General features: G+C 43.2%; 1 protein-coding gene across 2 annotated transcripts in view; it reads left to right on the top strand.

Moving 5' to 3' along the window:
- Window positions 1–8478: 8478 nt before the first annotated feature.
- Window positions 8479–16248, top strand: part of LOC119464029 (palmitoyltransferase ZDHHC11-like) — a 61159-nt gene continuing 53389 nt past the window's right edge. For both annotated transcript variants that reach the window (XM_049668581.1, XM_049668582.1), the window contains exons 1-5: window positions 8479–9062; window positions 9414–9599; window positions 9829–10004; window positions 13663–13764; window positions 14733–14848. In XM_049668581.1, the coding sequence (XP_049524538.1) occupies window positions 9009–9062; window positions 9414–9599; window positions 9829–10004; window positions 13663–13764; window positions 14733–14848 (634 nt within the window). In that variant the 5' untranslated portion in view covers window positions 8479–9008. The remainder of the gene's footprint in view (window positions 9063–9413; window positions 9600–9828; window positions 10005–13662; window positions 13765–14732; window positions 14849–16248) is intronic.

The raw sequence follows: 16248 nt of genomic DNA, 5'->3' as shown, positions 1-16248 counted from the left end.
CTTTGCCAATTAGAAGTGCATTGACAAATGTGAGCACAGTTCGTTCTTCGCTACCCCAGCTCTTGTGGGTAATACGACGGATTTGACGAAGAGTTTGCTGTCCATTGCCTGATGACGCCGCTTCATCATCACATTCATCGGGGGGATGACGTGGCCTTTAATTGACGGTTGCAGTGTTGTGTTTGCGCAGCCCAGTTCCACGTGGAACTTCTGAATGTCAGGCTCTGTATTATGTCTGTTCACGGCACCCGCAAAGCGTATTCTTGAGGCTGCCTGTGTATAGCATGTTTTATAGCCTAACCTCAAGGCAGCACTGTTCAGAGCCACTACGACAGATGGAAAATGTCCCTTCAAATTACTGGCACAACGAGGAACGTGGTCTTATGCGAATGGCTGATTTACCCTCATATGTCCCCCATGGGATAGAGAACATGGTGGTAGCGGGAGTCCGGGACTGCCAAATTCGAAGCCTTCGGTGCACTGTTAGCGATTATAATCATGGGAAGTGAGAGACTCGATATAGCCAAGGGAATTAAATAGCGATACAGGCGAGAGTAGGCAGGTGTTGTGCAGCTGTTGGCAGCCAGCTCCTTGATTTCCCTTTCCCCTCTTTCAAGTGTGTATATGTTTTCACACCAAATAATAATAATAATAATAATAATAATAATAATAATAATAATAATAATAATAATAATAATAATAATAATAATTGCATCCATATTGGTTTGCATTGCCAAAGGGGAAAAATAATCGCACTTTCAGTAGCTGCCCTGGCTTCACATCGTGGGCAGCGAAGCACACCTCACTGTTGTAATTTCCTTATCACTGGTCACTCGTGCACTGGAATCGGGGGTCACGGTAGTGACTGGCGGCGCGTTCAACTGGGCGCGACATTACAATCGGTAGCTGCTACAGGTTTATTCGCTTTGTTCAACCTTGCGGCGCAACTATAGCCTAACAAATAAATGTGTCGAGATATGACAATGTTTGCAGGATTACTATAAGAGAACCAAGGAAACATACCGGAGACAGTTTTCCGCAGTCTTTTGAAGATGTTTCCTAAAGGCTGCATAAGGGTCTGCTAGGGTTGTTGTAGATGCAGATGTAGAGCCTAGATGTAAGTGGCACTATACCCACTCTGGAGCATTGGCCAAGAATCGGGTAGTTCGATATAACAATAAGAAAAAATAATTATAAAATAATGCAAACAAAAATTTTGAATAGGTATATCCTCCTGAGACCCGGATACAGCTATAGGACATAATCGCTTTTCAAACTGGTTATTATTGTATACTAGTATGTTACGAACGTGAAATGATTTTTTTTTTACTTATATACGACGGTTAGATGCCAAAAGCTGCATCTCCATGTACATGAAGGAAGTAATCATCTCCTCATGTTTGTTATGGTAAAAGCTGCATTTCATTGCCCAAACTCAAATATTCAGACGGCGCTACGTGTAGTACGATTCTATGTTGCTGCTGCATCCTCGATTTTCATGCTATCTCGAGGAATTCGAAGCACAAATTCAACGTTGCTTTTCCGCCGTCTGTGACAACACAGAAGTCTAGATCAATTTATTGTCAAATTTCTTGAAAGCAGTTGGGGACAAGAATATGAGTAAACCACTTTTCATAGTGTTTGTTCTACGTGCTTTGGATTTCATATCCAGGACGAATGCTTTGAGCAATCGCTTCCATGTTAGTTTTAAAAATATATATTGAAGGCATTGTGCCGTATATAATGTACAAAGGGTTTTAGGAGGACATGAGAATTAATAGATAGATTTTTGCTTATGATTGTAATAGAATGAAGGAATAAATCAAAACAAAAGTACATCTAATCTAATCGATTTTGTGGAAATATAACGTAAACTTGTTGTTGTTGTCGTCGTCGTCGTCGCCGCCATCATCGTCGGTGATGGGAATGACCAGGAACGTTACGTTCTTGAAACAAATTTTGTAGCAGGCAAAATCGCAACTTGTAGCAGCTGCGTCCCCTTCTGTAGCAGATGGCTGAAAAAAAAAAGTAAACTCGAATATACTGTCTTAATTTAAAATATTTGCCTTTTGAATTTGCTACAGAAAGGGCACTTTAAAAAAATGCAGAACACCAGACTTAATGCGTACTATAATAAAATACTGGCTTATTAATACTAGAGGTGCACTGAAATGATGACAGGATTGTACTAAATATTTGTTTCTTAATTAGTAGCAAACAGTCATATACTCTAACAACAAACAACTTATCAGAAAAACTTTCACACAGACAGCTCTCCGGCACTAGCAGAAAACTTTATTGCAGAAAACTATATTGCAGAAAAGAAACTTGTTGGCATAAAAATTATTCGCTGTCATAGCAGGACTGTTTAAAAAATTTATCACAAGAGTGTTCAATTTTATACAGAACAGAAAGGGAAAATGACTGACTGGAATATAAATACGGCTTTCAGCAACGGGCCTGAATGAACAAGAGTATGCCTCTTTTAGAGGCAGCAAAGAAGCCAGTATGACAAAGAAAATTAATCCAGGATAAGAAAGAAAAAAGGTATATCTAGCATAAACACGCTGACATATAATAGAGCTGTACTGCATATGCAGTCGCTGACCGATTTTCGGATGCCGAGTGGACCTTAAAGACGTCTGTTAAACGGGAAGTCCGATCAAAAAGAAACAAAATGTCAGCAAAAGTAACTCTTGCTCACAGGCGGACTTATTTGTTACCGGCTGGTTGCACGCAGATACACAAGCGGTCATCAGTGAGCGTGGCCCCAGGCCCGATCGCCGTTGACTGCTAACGCGAACACGTGTTCTTTAGGCAGAAGCGTGTTCAGGCAGAATACATATTTCACCTATACAACGGTACCTACTACAAATAGACGCATGGAAGTGCAGTGGGTGCTCTGTATCTGTACACAAACCTCTGTATCCGAGGCAAACCTGACGATGGAGACAATTGAATCTAGGACATCGAGCTCCTTCCAACCCCGATCTGAAGTCTTCCTAAAGTATTTGTGGACGACTGCTTTTGCATTCTAAGGGAGGGCGACGTTCAACGATTTCTTACGCATCTAAACTGTATGGAGCCTTCCATAAAATATAGCAGCAACCTTCCAGCGACGGCTTGCTAGATACGATATAGGCTCCCTAAAGGGAGCCTATATATACAGTAACTCTACGGCTTGCCGCCCGCCAGTGCCACCGCGGCGGTCGGGGATGAATTTTCGCCTCTGCCACACTGTCACGCTGTCGTACAAAAAAGAAAAAAAAAATGAAAGGACACTTTTACCGCGAGAAGAACGCTGGTAAGGAAAGACGCAATAACGAAAGATATAAGTTCCCGCTCCATCTCGCCGGGACGTCACAAATTTTAACAGCGTCGGCACAGGCCTAGTTAATACTTTTATCAGTAAAGATGGACTAGATTGTACTCTAAAAGAACCAAGCCAGGTTCAAGAAATTTTGCCCGCTAGAAGGGACCAAATAAGAAAAAATACGTTGAAATCCATAACGTCAAACTAACGCACCGGCGCTGGGGTTTACAGCGCGAAATTCAATCATTTCAACTTTGACCGTGATTTTTTTTTTCTTCAATAATCAACCTATAAGCGCGATAGTAACGAAGATGGAGTTTTGAAAGAATGCTTTATCAGGTTAAATTGATTTGCAGTTTCTCTTCAGTGTACGCGCTGTTTCGTCAGGAGTCGGCGTCCGAAACTGAAATTGAAATTAAAGTTAGTACCGGCCAAGTCGACAGATAATATTTTTGAAGCACCCAAACGGCACTCGGGAGGTCGAGAAAATGCCTCACAAACCACTAGGATAAGGGCAAAAACCTGATTAGTGACGACTTTACTAACGGCCGCCATTTTTCCGACATGACGCGCCTGGATCATCTATAAAAATCCAACAAGACATAGTACGGCTTCCTAAATTTCGATCAACTTTACATATCTCATTAATACAACAGGTCACTGATCAATGTCGAAAAACAAATATTGATGTTTCGGGATCTGTACAGATCTCTTGTTCACATTGAGCCAATCACTGCAAGGTTAGTGTTTATATGCTTGAGCGCTCGTCGACAAGGTTCGAATGTGGACGTTGTCCAGATTATCTTGCGTCCTGTTTAACGTGTTATCTGTCGTTTGAATGACCAGCGATTTCAGACATAGCCTCGTTGATACGTTCCTTTCCGTGATAGTAGCCTTTGCCTCGTCCCAGTTTATCGAACGGCGCGTGTTTTGAACGCGCCCCTCGACGGCATTTGATGTCACGATGGTTCTAACTTCTTGGCAACATCGCGTTTGTGTTGTTTCGGACGCCTTCGGAAGTTTCCCATTTCTCCGATGTAGACAGATTCGGCAATCTGCACAGGCAATTTTGTAAACCAATCTCGTGGTGCGATTTTGGGCTTACGCGATCGAATTCCGCCATATTGTCGAATTCGCCATCCTGCCAGCTATACGACTTGCGGATGCTACGGCCCTCTAGTTGGCTCAAAATGCCGCCATTACAGAATTTGACAATATGGCGGAATTCGCATATGTCTAGAATTGTATCCCCAGATACTTTGAGCGGTGTATAAAGGCTATTTCACGTTGACGAGCTCATTCCTCAGCTTGCTCGTTGGCACATGCGCAATAGGCGCCGCAATGGGAACCGCTGTCGTGAATCTTGTCGAGAATTAGCGGTTCTCTAAATTTATTTTAAAAATAATTAAAATTAATGTGGGGGTTTACATGCCAAAACCACGATTTCATTATGAGACACGCCGTAGTGGGGAACTCTGGACTAATTTTGACCACCTGGGGTTCTTTAACGTGCACCCAATGCACGCTACACTGGCGTTTTTGCATTTCGCCCCCATCGAAAAGCAGCCGCCGTGGCCAGGATTTGATCGCGTGACCTCGAGCTCAGTAGCGCTACGCCATAGCTGCGGAGCTACCGCGGCGAGTAATCTGTAGATACAAAAGTGCGTTTATAAACATGTAAGTCGAGAACCGTTTGGCATATGCATGGCGAAAATAGACACCACGATAACATCCTTCGCATATCCTCCTGCCCCCTGCGTTGACCGCGCTCCTCTGCACAGCTCTGGCGTAGTTTCTCTCATTTGTAGCATCGATGTAGCAGCTTTAGCTAAATGGCGCAGATTGGCGCAGCATTCCCACTACTGTAACAGTTGTTCAAGTCAAGTAGGATGGCTGAGAACGCTGCGTTATAGGAGAGCCGTGATTTGCCACGTAATCGTGCGTAAGCGTGCGGAAATAGCACAGGAACCATCGAGTATCTTTTTACGATAGCAATTATATGGACATTTCAGACGAACTTCCGCCGTCGGCAGTCGCCGTGATGTTCCGTATAATGTCCAAGTGCTGTAAAAGCGCGGCCGCGCGCCGTATGCTGTGGGTGAGAGTGAAAGCGTGCAAAGGTGAGCCGAGAAGGATGGTAGCTGGATTCGCGCGCCTCGGGAGGAAGGCGGGGATGAAGCGCGCTGTCTTCCATCGCGCGCAAGGCAGCATGACAGGGGGACGTTCTACTCCGTCTGCGGGCCCTATCTTGAAAGCGACCTGCGGTGGATATAGAGTTTAGGCGCGTCGAGGGCTGATGGCTTCGTGTGAGCTGTGCTCTCGCCACTTCGTTCGCACTGAAGCGAGAGGCAGCACGCTGTTGCTGCAGCCCTTCTTCACGCCAGCGTTTTGACAGCGAGTGTCCACGGTCATCGAGTAAGATATGTTCATGTTTGCCTGAGCGCGCTTGACACAATGCTTGTTAATTTAACTAGTAAGCGAATGTTTACAAGTTTATACGGCTGATAAAACTACTATCCTTAATTCGTATAGCTGTCTAATAAATTGCTATCGCAATCGATGCTTCGCCTTTCGGGCGAAACTGCGACATTTTTCAAGCGAAGCTTGCATTGCCTCACAAGTGGTGGTGCTGGTGGCGGTGGTGGTGGTGGTGGTGATGGTGGTGGTGATGGTGGTGGTGATGATGGTGTCACGCTAAAACCCTATCGAAAACCTGTCGGAAACTCGCGTCTCGTTCACTTGGAATATACCAGAATTGGCATGGACGGGTACGAATGTATGACTAACATGATTGATAGGTCATGACATCAATAACGTCACATGCTCATCAGTTACGTCACGATTAACGATAATAAAATCACGTGTGGTGCATACCCGGTTTGGATATGCGGGTATGAGCCAGGGACACGAAAGAAAGAAAGAAGGAAGGAAGGAAAGAAACAAAGAAAGGAAGAAAGAAAGAAAAGAGGGCAGAAAGAGAGAGAGAAGAAAAAAGGAAATCACGAAATCAATCAGAAATCAAAAGAAATCAACATCGCGCTCCCGCGATGTTGAGTCCAAACGTCAGCGAAGAGCCGCCGACCCTGAGTTTAGGGCAAACGAAGCGGAACGCCTGCGACAGCGTCGTCTTGCCACAAGCTTCGCTTACCCCCATTTTCTCGACCGGGGAAGGACTCTGAATTTTTTATTAGCATGTGGCAGTATCCATCCCTAGGTAAATGCGGCCGTATAATTACCTTGCCCGAGACCCTGGGCTTTAAAGATAATTATGAGGAAAGGTGATAAATCTGAGGTGGAGAATAATATAAGACGGCTGGGTGGACGGTGGCGTAAAGACATAGAGAACATACAGGGTGTTTTATTTTAGCTGCACCAAATTTTTAAAAATTGCCTGTGGCAGATAGCACAATTCTAATCCTTGATTTAAACTACTCGATGAGGCGGCCATTACTTCCACGAGAAATCAAAGCGCCTAATTGAATAATTAATATAATTATGCTAATTAACTTTTTAATGAATTTCATTGCAGCACATATTTCAATCTATATATTATAGCCGGTGAGTTCGCAAGGCGATATATCCACTTGGAACGAATTCTCAGCACTGAACCAGTTTCGAGATATTAATTTTGAAAGTGTCCGACGAAATGCACTGGCGTTCCAGTTACCTTTTTGAAGAAAACGCTGTTTTATGCATTGAAGCACAAAATTAACTGGAACACCAATGCATTTCGTTGGACATTTTGAAAATTAATACCTCAAAACTAGCGCCGCCCTGAAAATTCGTTCGAAGTGGATACACTAGAGTAGCAGTCTGGGTCAGTTGGTACATACTGAATAGTAAAAACCAGTCAAAAGACGAAGGACAGAGAAGAGACGTGGCACACACGACGACTGGACGTGTGTGCCACGTCTCTTCTCTGTCCTTCGTCTTTTGACTGGTTTTTACTATTCAGTGGATACACCTTGGAAACTCACTTGCACCAGTTTGAAGATTAAGATGTGCGCCGTAAAATAAATAATTAGAAAGTTAATTAGCATAATTATGTTAAGTATTCAATTAGACACTTGGATTTCTCGTGGAAGTAAGGGCCGTCTCATCGAGTAGTTCAGATGAAGGATTAGAATTGTGCCATCTGTTAATTAGCATAATTATGTTAAGTATTCAGTTAGACAAATTTCTCGTGGAAGTAATGGCCGTCTCATCGAGTAGTTCAGATGAAGTATTAGAATTGTGCTACCTGCCACAGGCAATTTTAAGAATTTGGTGCAGCTAAAATAAAACACCCTGTGTGATTTTGAAAGTATGTACATGGCTTACTTAGGGAAATATTTCATGTTGGTTGAGAGGGCGGTCGCAGCCAAGACGGCGCATGATTCCCGTGAAGTTGGAACCACTCCTGCAAATCAAGCCATCCTTGTGCTCAATAAAGTTGTTTCTCTCTCTCTTTAAGATTCGATAATAGATGCAGAAGAAACGCTAAAATAATAAGCCTGATGCCACCAGCCACCACCCCGGTTGAAAAGGGGTGCTGATAAAATCCATCCGTTCATCCTTAATAACAGACGATACATATGATCCTCTTTTTAAAAATTATTATTATTATTATTATTATTATTATTATTATTATTATTATTATTATTATTATTATTATTATTATTATTATTATTATTATTATTATTATTATTATAACAAGGGGTTGAATTCCCAAAGCGTCTCGTTCGTATATAAGAACTCTTACGCCATTGGCCGGCCGTTCGGGCTTCCTTGCGAATAAGAGCCACGGTTCCTCTCTGAGTACTGAGTGTACAACTAGAACCTCCATTTAACGCAAACACAGCCTAATAAGTTTTTCCGCCATCAGACTTACCCCGAACGCCCCTCAAGCGCCATTTCAATTTTGCTGCGGGAGGTGCTAGTGCATGGTTTCTGGATAGGTTGCCTTGCATTTCCCAGCTTAATGCTTATTCTTTCCAAAACACTTAATTTTTGGTCCTTTCAAGCAGTGTGTGTCCTAGTTAAACCGCTAGAAATGTGTTTTCTGTGTTAATTCGTTTGGAGTCCGATGATTGCTATGCGTCGATCCTATACAACGTCACTCTGTACTTTCCAGCGTTTCTGTGCGCCAGACTGGAATTCCGCGTCGCGCGAGCGAATTCCGAGAAATCAGCAAAAAATGAAAACGGCAGCGCCTGCAGCGCCGGTGTCGCCCCTAGCGGCTTCTCCCGAAGCATTTCCCGGGCCTTCCCGGCCTCTCCCTCCCTTCCCTGCCTGCAACCAAGGCAACCAGGGTCACAGCCATGCGCGGCCATGTATCCGTGCGTGCTCGCATCTAAAGATACGGTGTCAAAATAGGGAAGATGCGACTGATGCTGGTGGGAGCAACCTACGAGTGCAAATGTTGGCTGTAGGCTTTGACTTTCTGTTTGATTCGTTTTTGCCCGGCTACTCAACTCCGAAGGGCACCGCGCACGAAGCTCTCCTCTTGTTTGATCTCATCAATATGCTAGGGTGCCTTGGCTGGTTCTTCGTTTACGCCTAAAGCGGTAGCCTGTTGACTTAAGGCACTGACCTCGTAGTTAATAGTTATGATTTGTTTCATAGCCATGTTGTGCACGTTTTACTGCGCATAGACGTGCGTCAGTCACCTCTGCCTAGCGCTTGGCTGTAGCCTTGAAGCGCTTCGAGGGCTGCTATGAAGAGAGACATCCTGCAGACCCGCTGTGCTCACTTTTTGGGAGTATGCCAGGTTTGTACTTCCTACACCAACTCGCTCATTTTGGTAGGTTATAGCGTTACGACCTCAGATCAAATGGACCTTTAATTATGCTAAGAAACTGAGTTTACTAGTGAGATCAATTGTTTACGCCTGGTGTTTATAAGCGAAAGTGTGTTACCGTTTTTCACATTTCTAAACCGTATTTTCCAATGTATTTGTGCTTACTCTTGGCGGCTGGAGTCCGCTGCGAAGCACGCACGATCGGTTTCTGTAGGAGCGTCTTTTACAAACATCCGAGGCCCTCTTTCCCTCGGCTGATTTTGCGGGGCGGCGCAGAGCAGCCGCGTGCCTCACTAATTGCGCTTGTGCGAATGTTTTCAGGTACTTGTCGACTGTGGTGTGAAGACCACGAAAGGTGGTGAATGGAGTCGCCAAAATGGATGGAGTCTGCCTCTGCATCCGCTGCAGCTTGTGGCCTGGTTTTTTCTCGCATACTTTTTGGTCATGTATTTTGCTGTTCTCGTGCCCAGCTGTCCAACCGGAGGCTGGCAGATTGGCCTATCACTTGTATCCTTTAAGGGGTAATTCTCCTGGTGTATTTAGAAATGCATGGAACATGTTCACATGAAAAATGGCTCTACATTCGTTATTGAATGTGCAATTTATGTACTGGAGCTGCTTGTTCAATTCAATAGTGTGCTGTTTTATTAATTTCTTTACTTAACTATGATTCATTTCTCGCAATCAGTGTACTGCAACATTGTTTTCCATTGTTATTCCTTGACATTTATGCCAGGTGAATGCAGCTGTTGGCATTGTTCATGTAGTGTCCCACATTTTGAGTGTTACCATCGACCCAGCAGATGCCAATGTGCGGGCTAAAAATATTAAAGGTCCACTTCCTCAATTTGATCGAAGCAAGCATGCTCACGTGATTGAGAATCAGTTCTGCTACATCTGTGAAGTAAAAGTGTAAGTATTAGGTATTCATCTTTCTTCATGTTCAGTCACAATCAACCTTTCATGAAAGATGAACTTGCCGCTTGAGTAAACGGTGTTACATTTAGAGCTTACTTCTGTTAATTCATTGCAGGCACAGTAGCATTAAATTGTGAATAGCTTAATGTTGGTTCTGTGTGACTGTTTCTGGGGCATGATGACTTCCAGAATGTCATTACTTGCATTGTTTGATTTGACAGTGATCTAATTTATAATGCATTTATGTTCAAAGTCAGCCTTATTCTTACTTTTTAGCAGCAAACATGTTTTCTGCTAGCTTTAGCACATTATTTGCCTTTGTGGTAAAAAAGAAAGAGAGATAGCTAGTTGCATGAACATCATTTCTTAGTGCATCACACTTTATTTTTTTACTCCAGTAGCTAGGAATGATAGACATGCAGGTAATTCAAATGGCTGTGTCTAAACTGCTTGTAACTGGAAAGACTGCCGTACATAATGAGGTTGTGACACACAGCTGCCATAGAGAGCAAGAGCAGGCTGGGAATCTGGTTTCAGTGCAATGTGTAGCTTGGCATGGTTCCACTGCTATGTGCTCAGCTGGCACTTTATATTCTGCGTGGTGCTGTGGTTTCAAACATGTACTCGGTGTATTAGTTTGCAGCTTTTCTCCTTGTAGCGCAAAAACACACGGGCGTAGAAGAAGAACGAAGACACACAGAGGCACTAACTTCCAACAACCTGTGTGTGTCTCTGTTCTTCTTCTACGTCCATGTGTTTTTGCGCTACAAGAAGAAAATCTGCAAACATGTTACACCAACAAGCCCAAATGTCTACACTGGTGTATTAGTGCCACTGTGCTATACCTTTACTATAACTACAATACCTACACACTAGATGGTACCTTTATTTATAAATACTGTTGTTTCTTCTGCATCGGGATAATTAGTTCTGCATATTGCTTACCTCTTTCTGGATGCAATAATGAAGTGATCGAGTGTAAAAACGTGTGGCACCACATGTATTTTCATTCACTGACCCACCTTGATCACCATAGAAACAAAAAGCTTAAACATTTTGTTGCTATTCCATATTTCAGCTACGTGATTTAAGCTAGTGAGTCCAACAGACCTGGGCCGCTATTCTGTAGCGATGCCTTTTTCGATGCTAATGCCTTTCGGTGCTTTTCGTGTTACTGAGTGGCCGCGTTCGATGCTCTGCGTGGGGTGGAGTGTCACTTGATCACTCACGAATGCGAAAAGCACTGATAGGCATTAGCATCGTGAAATGGCGTCGCTACAAAATCGAGGCCCTAACTGCTGTTACGAATCATCTGCAGGCTTGTTCATGTAGTTAAAGTATGCACCAACTTGTTATGCACCTTAAATTTCTATAGTGTGTTCCTGTGTGTTGCTAGTAATACTATCAAGTTGCTTTTTGTTACTGTTATGAACACATCATTATTTCTTTACTTGGAGAGTGTAAGTGATTTTTGAAATGGTGTATTAAGTTTGGTGGCTGTGATGATTTATAGTGTTCAGTTATACTTAAGCTCTTGTGTGTCTTCAAAATGAGGTGAAATGGCTGTGTTCAAATCTGTGCAATGCACACCTCAGTCTTCAAAGATTGAGGATGCCTCTTAATTATTTATTATGTAGCATTGAACCTGTCAATTTTAGCCATATAAGATGTTCATAATGTTTGTTGTTCATTTCATCATGCTGTCTTTTTCATTAATTTACACTTTATTAAAAGTGCCATCAAGATAAGATACTTGTACCATTTTTTAACTGTGCCTGCCCTGTGGCCCAAAATTTTTTTAATGTACTGGAGCACCGCACCTCTAGAATGGTATCCCTTTCCTTCTGTAGAAGTACAGAAGGAAAGACGGACACGCCACTGCGGTGGTGGCCTAGCGATAGAGGATCCGCCTTGTATGTAGGAGGTACCGAGTTCAAATCCCGGTGTCACTGGAAACCGACTGGCTTTTTGCAATGGGTAGACATGTCCCCTGGCCTGGTGCTTGGCTCTCGTGGGGGTTCACATCTCGAAAGAGGGCCCAATAGAGATTTCACAAGTTGTCTCTGGGCGCTTTATGTCCAGCCACAGACGGCCTTGTTGAAGAGCATCTGCCGCAGCTGTGGGAGGCAAGTGGCTGCTGCCGGGTACCCACCGGTAAAATAAGTACAAGCGAGCTCCCGGCCTAATGCTCGGCTGTTATGGGACCTCAACGCTTGGAAAGGGGTGTGTGATCCCAACCCGAAGGCATTACCACCTCAATAGGTTCATTTGGGGCGCCACATTCGGGAAATGGTTGCCATGGGAGCAGCCCAAACCTCCTTTTTTTTGTGCTTATGAGGGTGTTGACGGAAATTTAGGGCACAGGCTCCTTTCCTAAGCATTTAACCCCTGAAGGAAGCCGAATGCCAGACCGGGGTACACTTGTGCCCATTTGAACCAGTGGGTCCCCGGCGGTGGTGGTAGTCGAACCCGCAGCCGAGGCGGGCACCCCACAACTTTTATACATATTACATGGAATTGTAGAGTAGTATACAGAAAGACGTTCCACAGTATAATAGTGAAGTGGGACCTCTTATTAATAGCATGAAGCTGGTATATTTATAGCACTAAACTGGTTCAGATATATTAGTGCCGTTCAAGGCAGTTGCCATCATAAAAACATTTACAGCAGTCGTAAAATAAGTAACAGATAAGTGTTATGAAAAAAAAAAGTTGCAGATAATCGTTTTATGAAAGTGCATTACCTATGCTTTATATATTATAATGACAACTCTTGAAAAATGACAGGTGACACACGATATATGCACAGGGAGTGAGTTCCATAACTTTAGATGGACAAACCCAACAGTCTGTTGCGCATAATTGCCATAAGTTATAGACATTAAAATGTTATATTCTAAAGCAAATATTTTGTTATTTGTGTTGATTAGACTATTCTGACCAATAATGAACTATAAAGGGATTAGTTACTATATGAAAAGCTATAGTAGCAAGATTATAATGTGATCCCTTATGGGTAATTTGTCAAGCTGCTGAAAAATGGAAGTCATGCATACATGTATATAACAAGTAAATGTAATAGTATAATGATTCTGACACTGTATTGAGGGTGAGAGCCACAGCTGGAAAGACTGGTGTTGTAGTTGGCGTGACGTGTCATGAGGGATCACGGTGGCACAGCTGGCGAGATGGCCACGTCAGAAGTAGGGGAGCACGCTGAGAATTAAAGTTTTTAGCAACTCCAGGGAAGCATTAGCCACCCTGTGGTTTGCAGCTTAGCTATTATAAATAATGAGACAAAAAAAATTTCCGAAACAAAAAAAGATTGAATTGTCCCGAAGGGCTATCACATGTCCCCGTGGGCGATGAAGTCTCTAGCTGCAGAGCTGGAGACAGCTCTGGAAGTGCCCGCACAGCAGTGTTTGCTTTTGTCTTGTGAAATGCTCATATACTGCAATCTGGAGATGTGTGAAAAAATATTCCATATATTACGGAATCATTGGCACCTCCACTATCACAGAGTTTACAAACAACTTCCTTACCACTGGCATCCCTGTACTATGTCTTTCATTCCAATTTATATTTTTCTTACTGTAGAGTTGCCAAAATCACATTTTTCTGATAACTAAGTCCTTCCTCCTCCTTATTTCAGGGAAAACCGATCAAAACACTGCAGCAGTTGTAACAAGTGCATCAAGAAATTTGATCATCATTGCAAATGGCTGAACAACTGTGTTGGATCAAGAAACTACAAGTGGGTAAACCGTTGAAATACATGCTTCATAAAATTGGCCACACGTTTTAGTTCACTAGCTTTATGCATGGTGAACTTTTTATGTGAAGAATCTAATGCATTGCAGCATTACTTTTTTTTTTTTTCACCTTCTAAATGGGAGGGCATGCTGCGGAAACAATTAATAGTCTTGTATGATTTTCAAAACACACACACACACACACAAAATTCAGGTCTACAGTGTGTAAGCAATAAAAGACCGAAATCTTTGTTTCTCCCATGGGAACATTATTGTCTGTGCTGTTATTTTTCCACTGGTGCGCTTGCATTTACCTTGATTGTGCGACTTGGTCCTGTGAGGTCATTTAGCATGCGAATATATATATATAGACAGGCAAATTCATGAGCTTACAGCATAAAATAAATGCACATGTAGACAGAGACATCCCTTGCATTAGCGCTAAAGTAATATAATAGTGTTGAGAGGGGTAATATTGCAATCGCAAAAGCGGTAACAGGGAATTGGTTTGGAAGGTGGTCTTTTGCATAATTTATTTTGCCTGACACAGAAACAATGTGCATTTTTGTGAAAAAGAAATTCGAACTTCATCTGTTATCCTATTTTCTGTGCTAAGGTATACTAAGCTAGCTTTTTGCACGTGCCACTTCAACTTGGCATAGGATGCCTTGAATCATGCAATGCATAACATTCGCATGTGCTCGAAGGCTCGACTTAGACCCTTTAATGAGCAGGCCCGTGTCTGGCTCGGGCCCGCCACAAAATGCTTCAGACGGCTCGGGCTTTTGGGTCGGCCCAGACCCAAACGCTTCAGACAGCTTGGGCTTTTGGGTCGGCCCATACCCGTGCAGTGCTCCAAGATGTATAAATGAAAGTTCTGAGTTTTGTGGATATTGCTATAAGTGGATGCTAGACTGCTTTGTTGATGTGTGTGAGTGGGTGCTCATTGACTTATTTTTCTTTTCTTCAGATACTTTGCCGTGTGTGTAGCCAGCGCTCTGATGGCCTGCCTTCTGACTTTCCTGGTGTCTGCTGGGCTTATTGTGGCATACTTTGCAAAAGGTAGCCTATTTAACCATCCTGCAAGTAAGTGAACAGTGAGCACTTATGCTTATGTCATTTGGCTTATGTGACTGATAACAGCGAGTTGGCCACAGATAAATCAAATAAAGCCATGACAGGGTGCGCACAGTTCCTTGAAACAACTGAATACCTTTGAATTTCGAAAGTCTGTATTCAAGGCCCTTAAAAATCTTGAATTTCTGATCAGTTCTTGAAAAACCTTGCATTTCTGGACTAGTAAATTTTAATTTGTATTTATCAACAGAAAGACGGCTTTTGTTGGTGAACTTTTGTTTTTGTTTGAGTTCTGAACTGCAGCGAACAAAAAGTATAGGTTTTCATACCTATTTAGACCATTCTCGTTAGGCAGCTGGCAACACTGGTCGTGCCGTGCGATCACTCAATGAGCCTAACCAAGCCACGCGGTCATGTCTGTGCGCTGGCTTTACCGTAGTCGTGCCTCCGTGCTGTCGACACTTTTTGGAATAATCGTGTCTTCTACAAAGTGATGTGCTGACAAACAATGCCCTGGAAAAGCAAGTTTCAGACTACATGGCTCCACCATGATGACTACAAGGAGTGGATTGCACCCGACACAACGAGTCTGCATCGGGCTAAGTGCAAGCTTTGCGGCAAAACCTTTGATGTGACTGCCATGGGTGAATCAGCTTTGAAAAGTCACATGAAAAGTGCCAAGCATATTGGTGCAATGAATATAGTGCAAGGGAGCACGTTGAAACGTTACCTGACTCCTGTCGTGACAGCAGTTAAGTACCGCGTCTCCGTTGCAGCCACCAAGCCTATAAACGATGCTTATAAAACGCACGAGCATGTTGACGCCGAAATTCTTTGGACTCTGAAATTTGTCACATCCCACATCTCGTACTGCCCTTCATCCCAAGCAGGGGAGTTAATCCAGCGCATGTTCCCAGACAGTGAAGTGGCACAGGCGTTTTCTTGTGGTGAGAAGAAATGTGCCTACGTGACATGTCATGGTCTCAGGCTTTTCTTTCTTTCGGCCTTGCAGCAAGAGATAGAACAGTGTGAATTTTGTTGTACTTTTCGATGAGTTGGCAAATGACTGTCTGCAAAGTAATCAAATGGATGTGCATGTGAAGTGTTGGGACTCCGCTCACAAAGTGACGGCCAGGTATTATACCTCCGTTTTTATGGGGCATTCTATAGCTGATGACATTGAGGAAAAGTTGCTAAGCACCCTTGAGCCTGCAAAGATTATTCAGATATCTATGGATGGTCCCAATGTTAATCTGAAGTTCTTCAGGGGCCTCCAAGAGCACTTGCAACAAAATTATCAAGTGCAATGTGTGGATTTAGGCACTTGTGGACTTCACACATCGCTTATAGGGCGGGAGTTGCAGCGACTAAATGGGGACTTGATTGCCTGTTTTCCACAGTCAGAGTGC

Source organism: Dermacentor silvarum, chromosome 1 (genome assembly GCF_013339745.2).
Source record: "Dermacentor silvarum isolate Dsil-2018 chromosome 1, BIME_Dsil_1.4, whole genome shotgun sequence".
Classification (NCBI taxonomy): domain Eukaryota; kingdom Metazoa; phylum Arthropoda; class Arachnida; order Ixodida; family Ixodidae; genus Dermacentor; species Dermacentor silvarum.
This window is presented reverse-complemented; position numbering and strand designations above follow the sequence as displayed.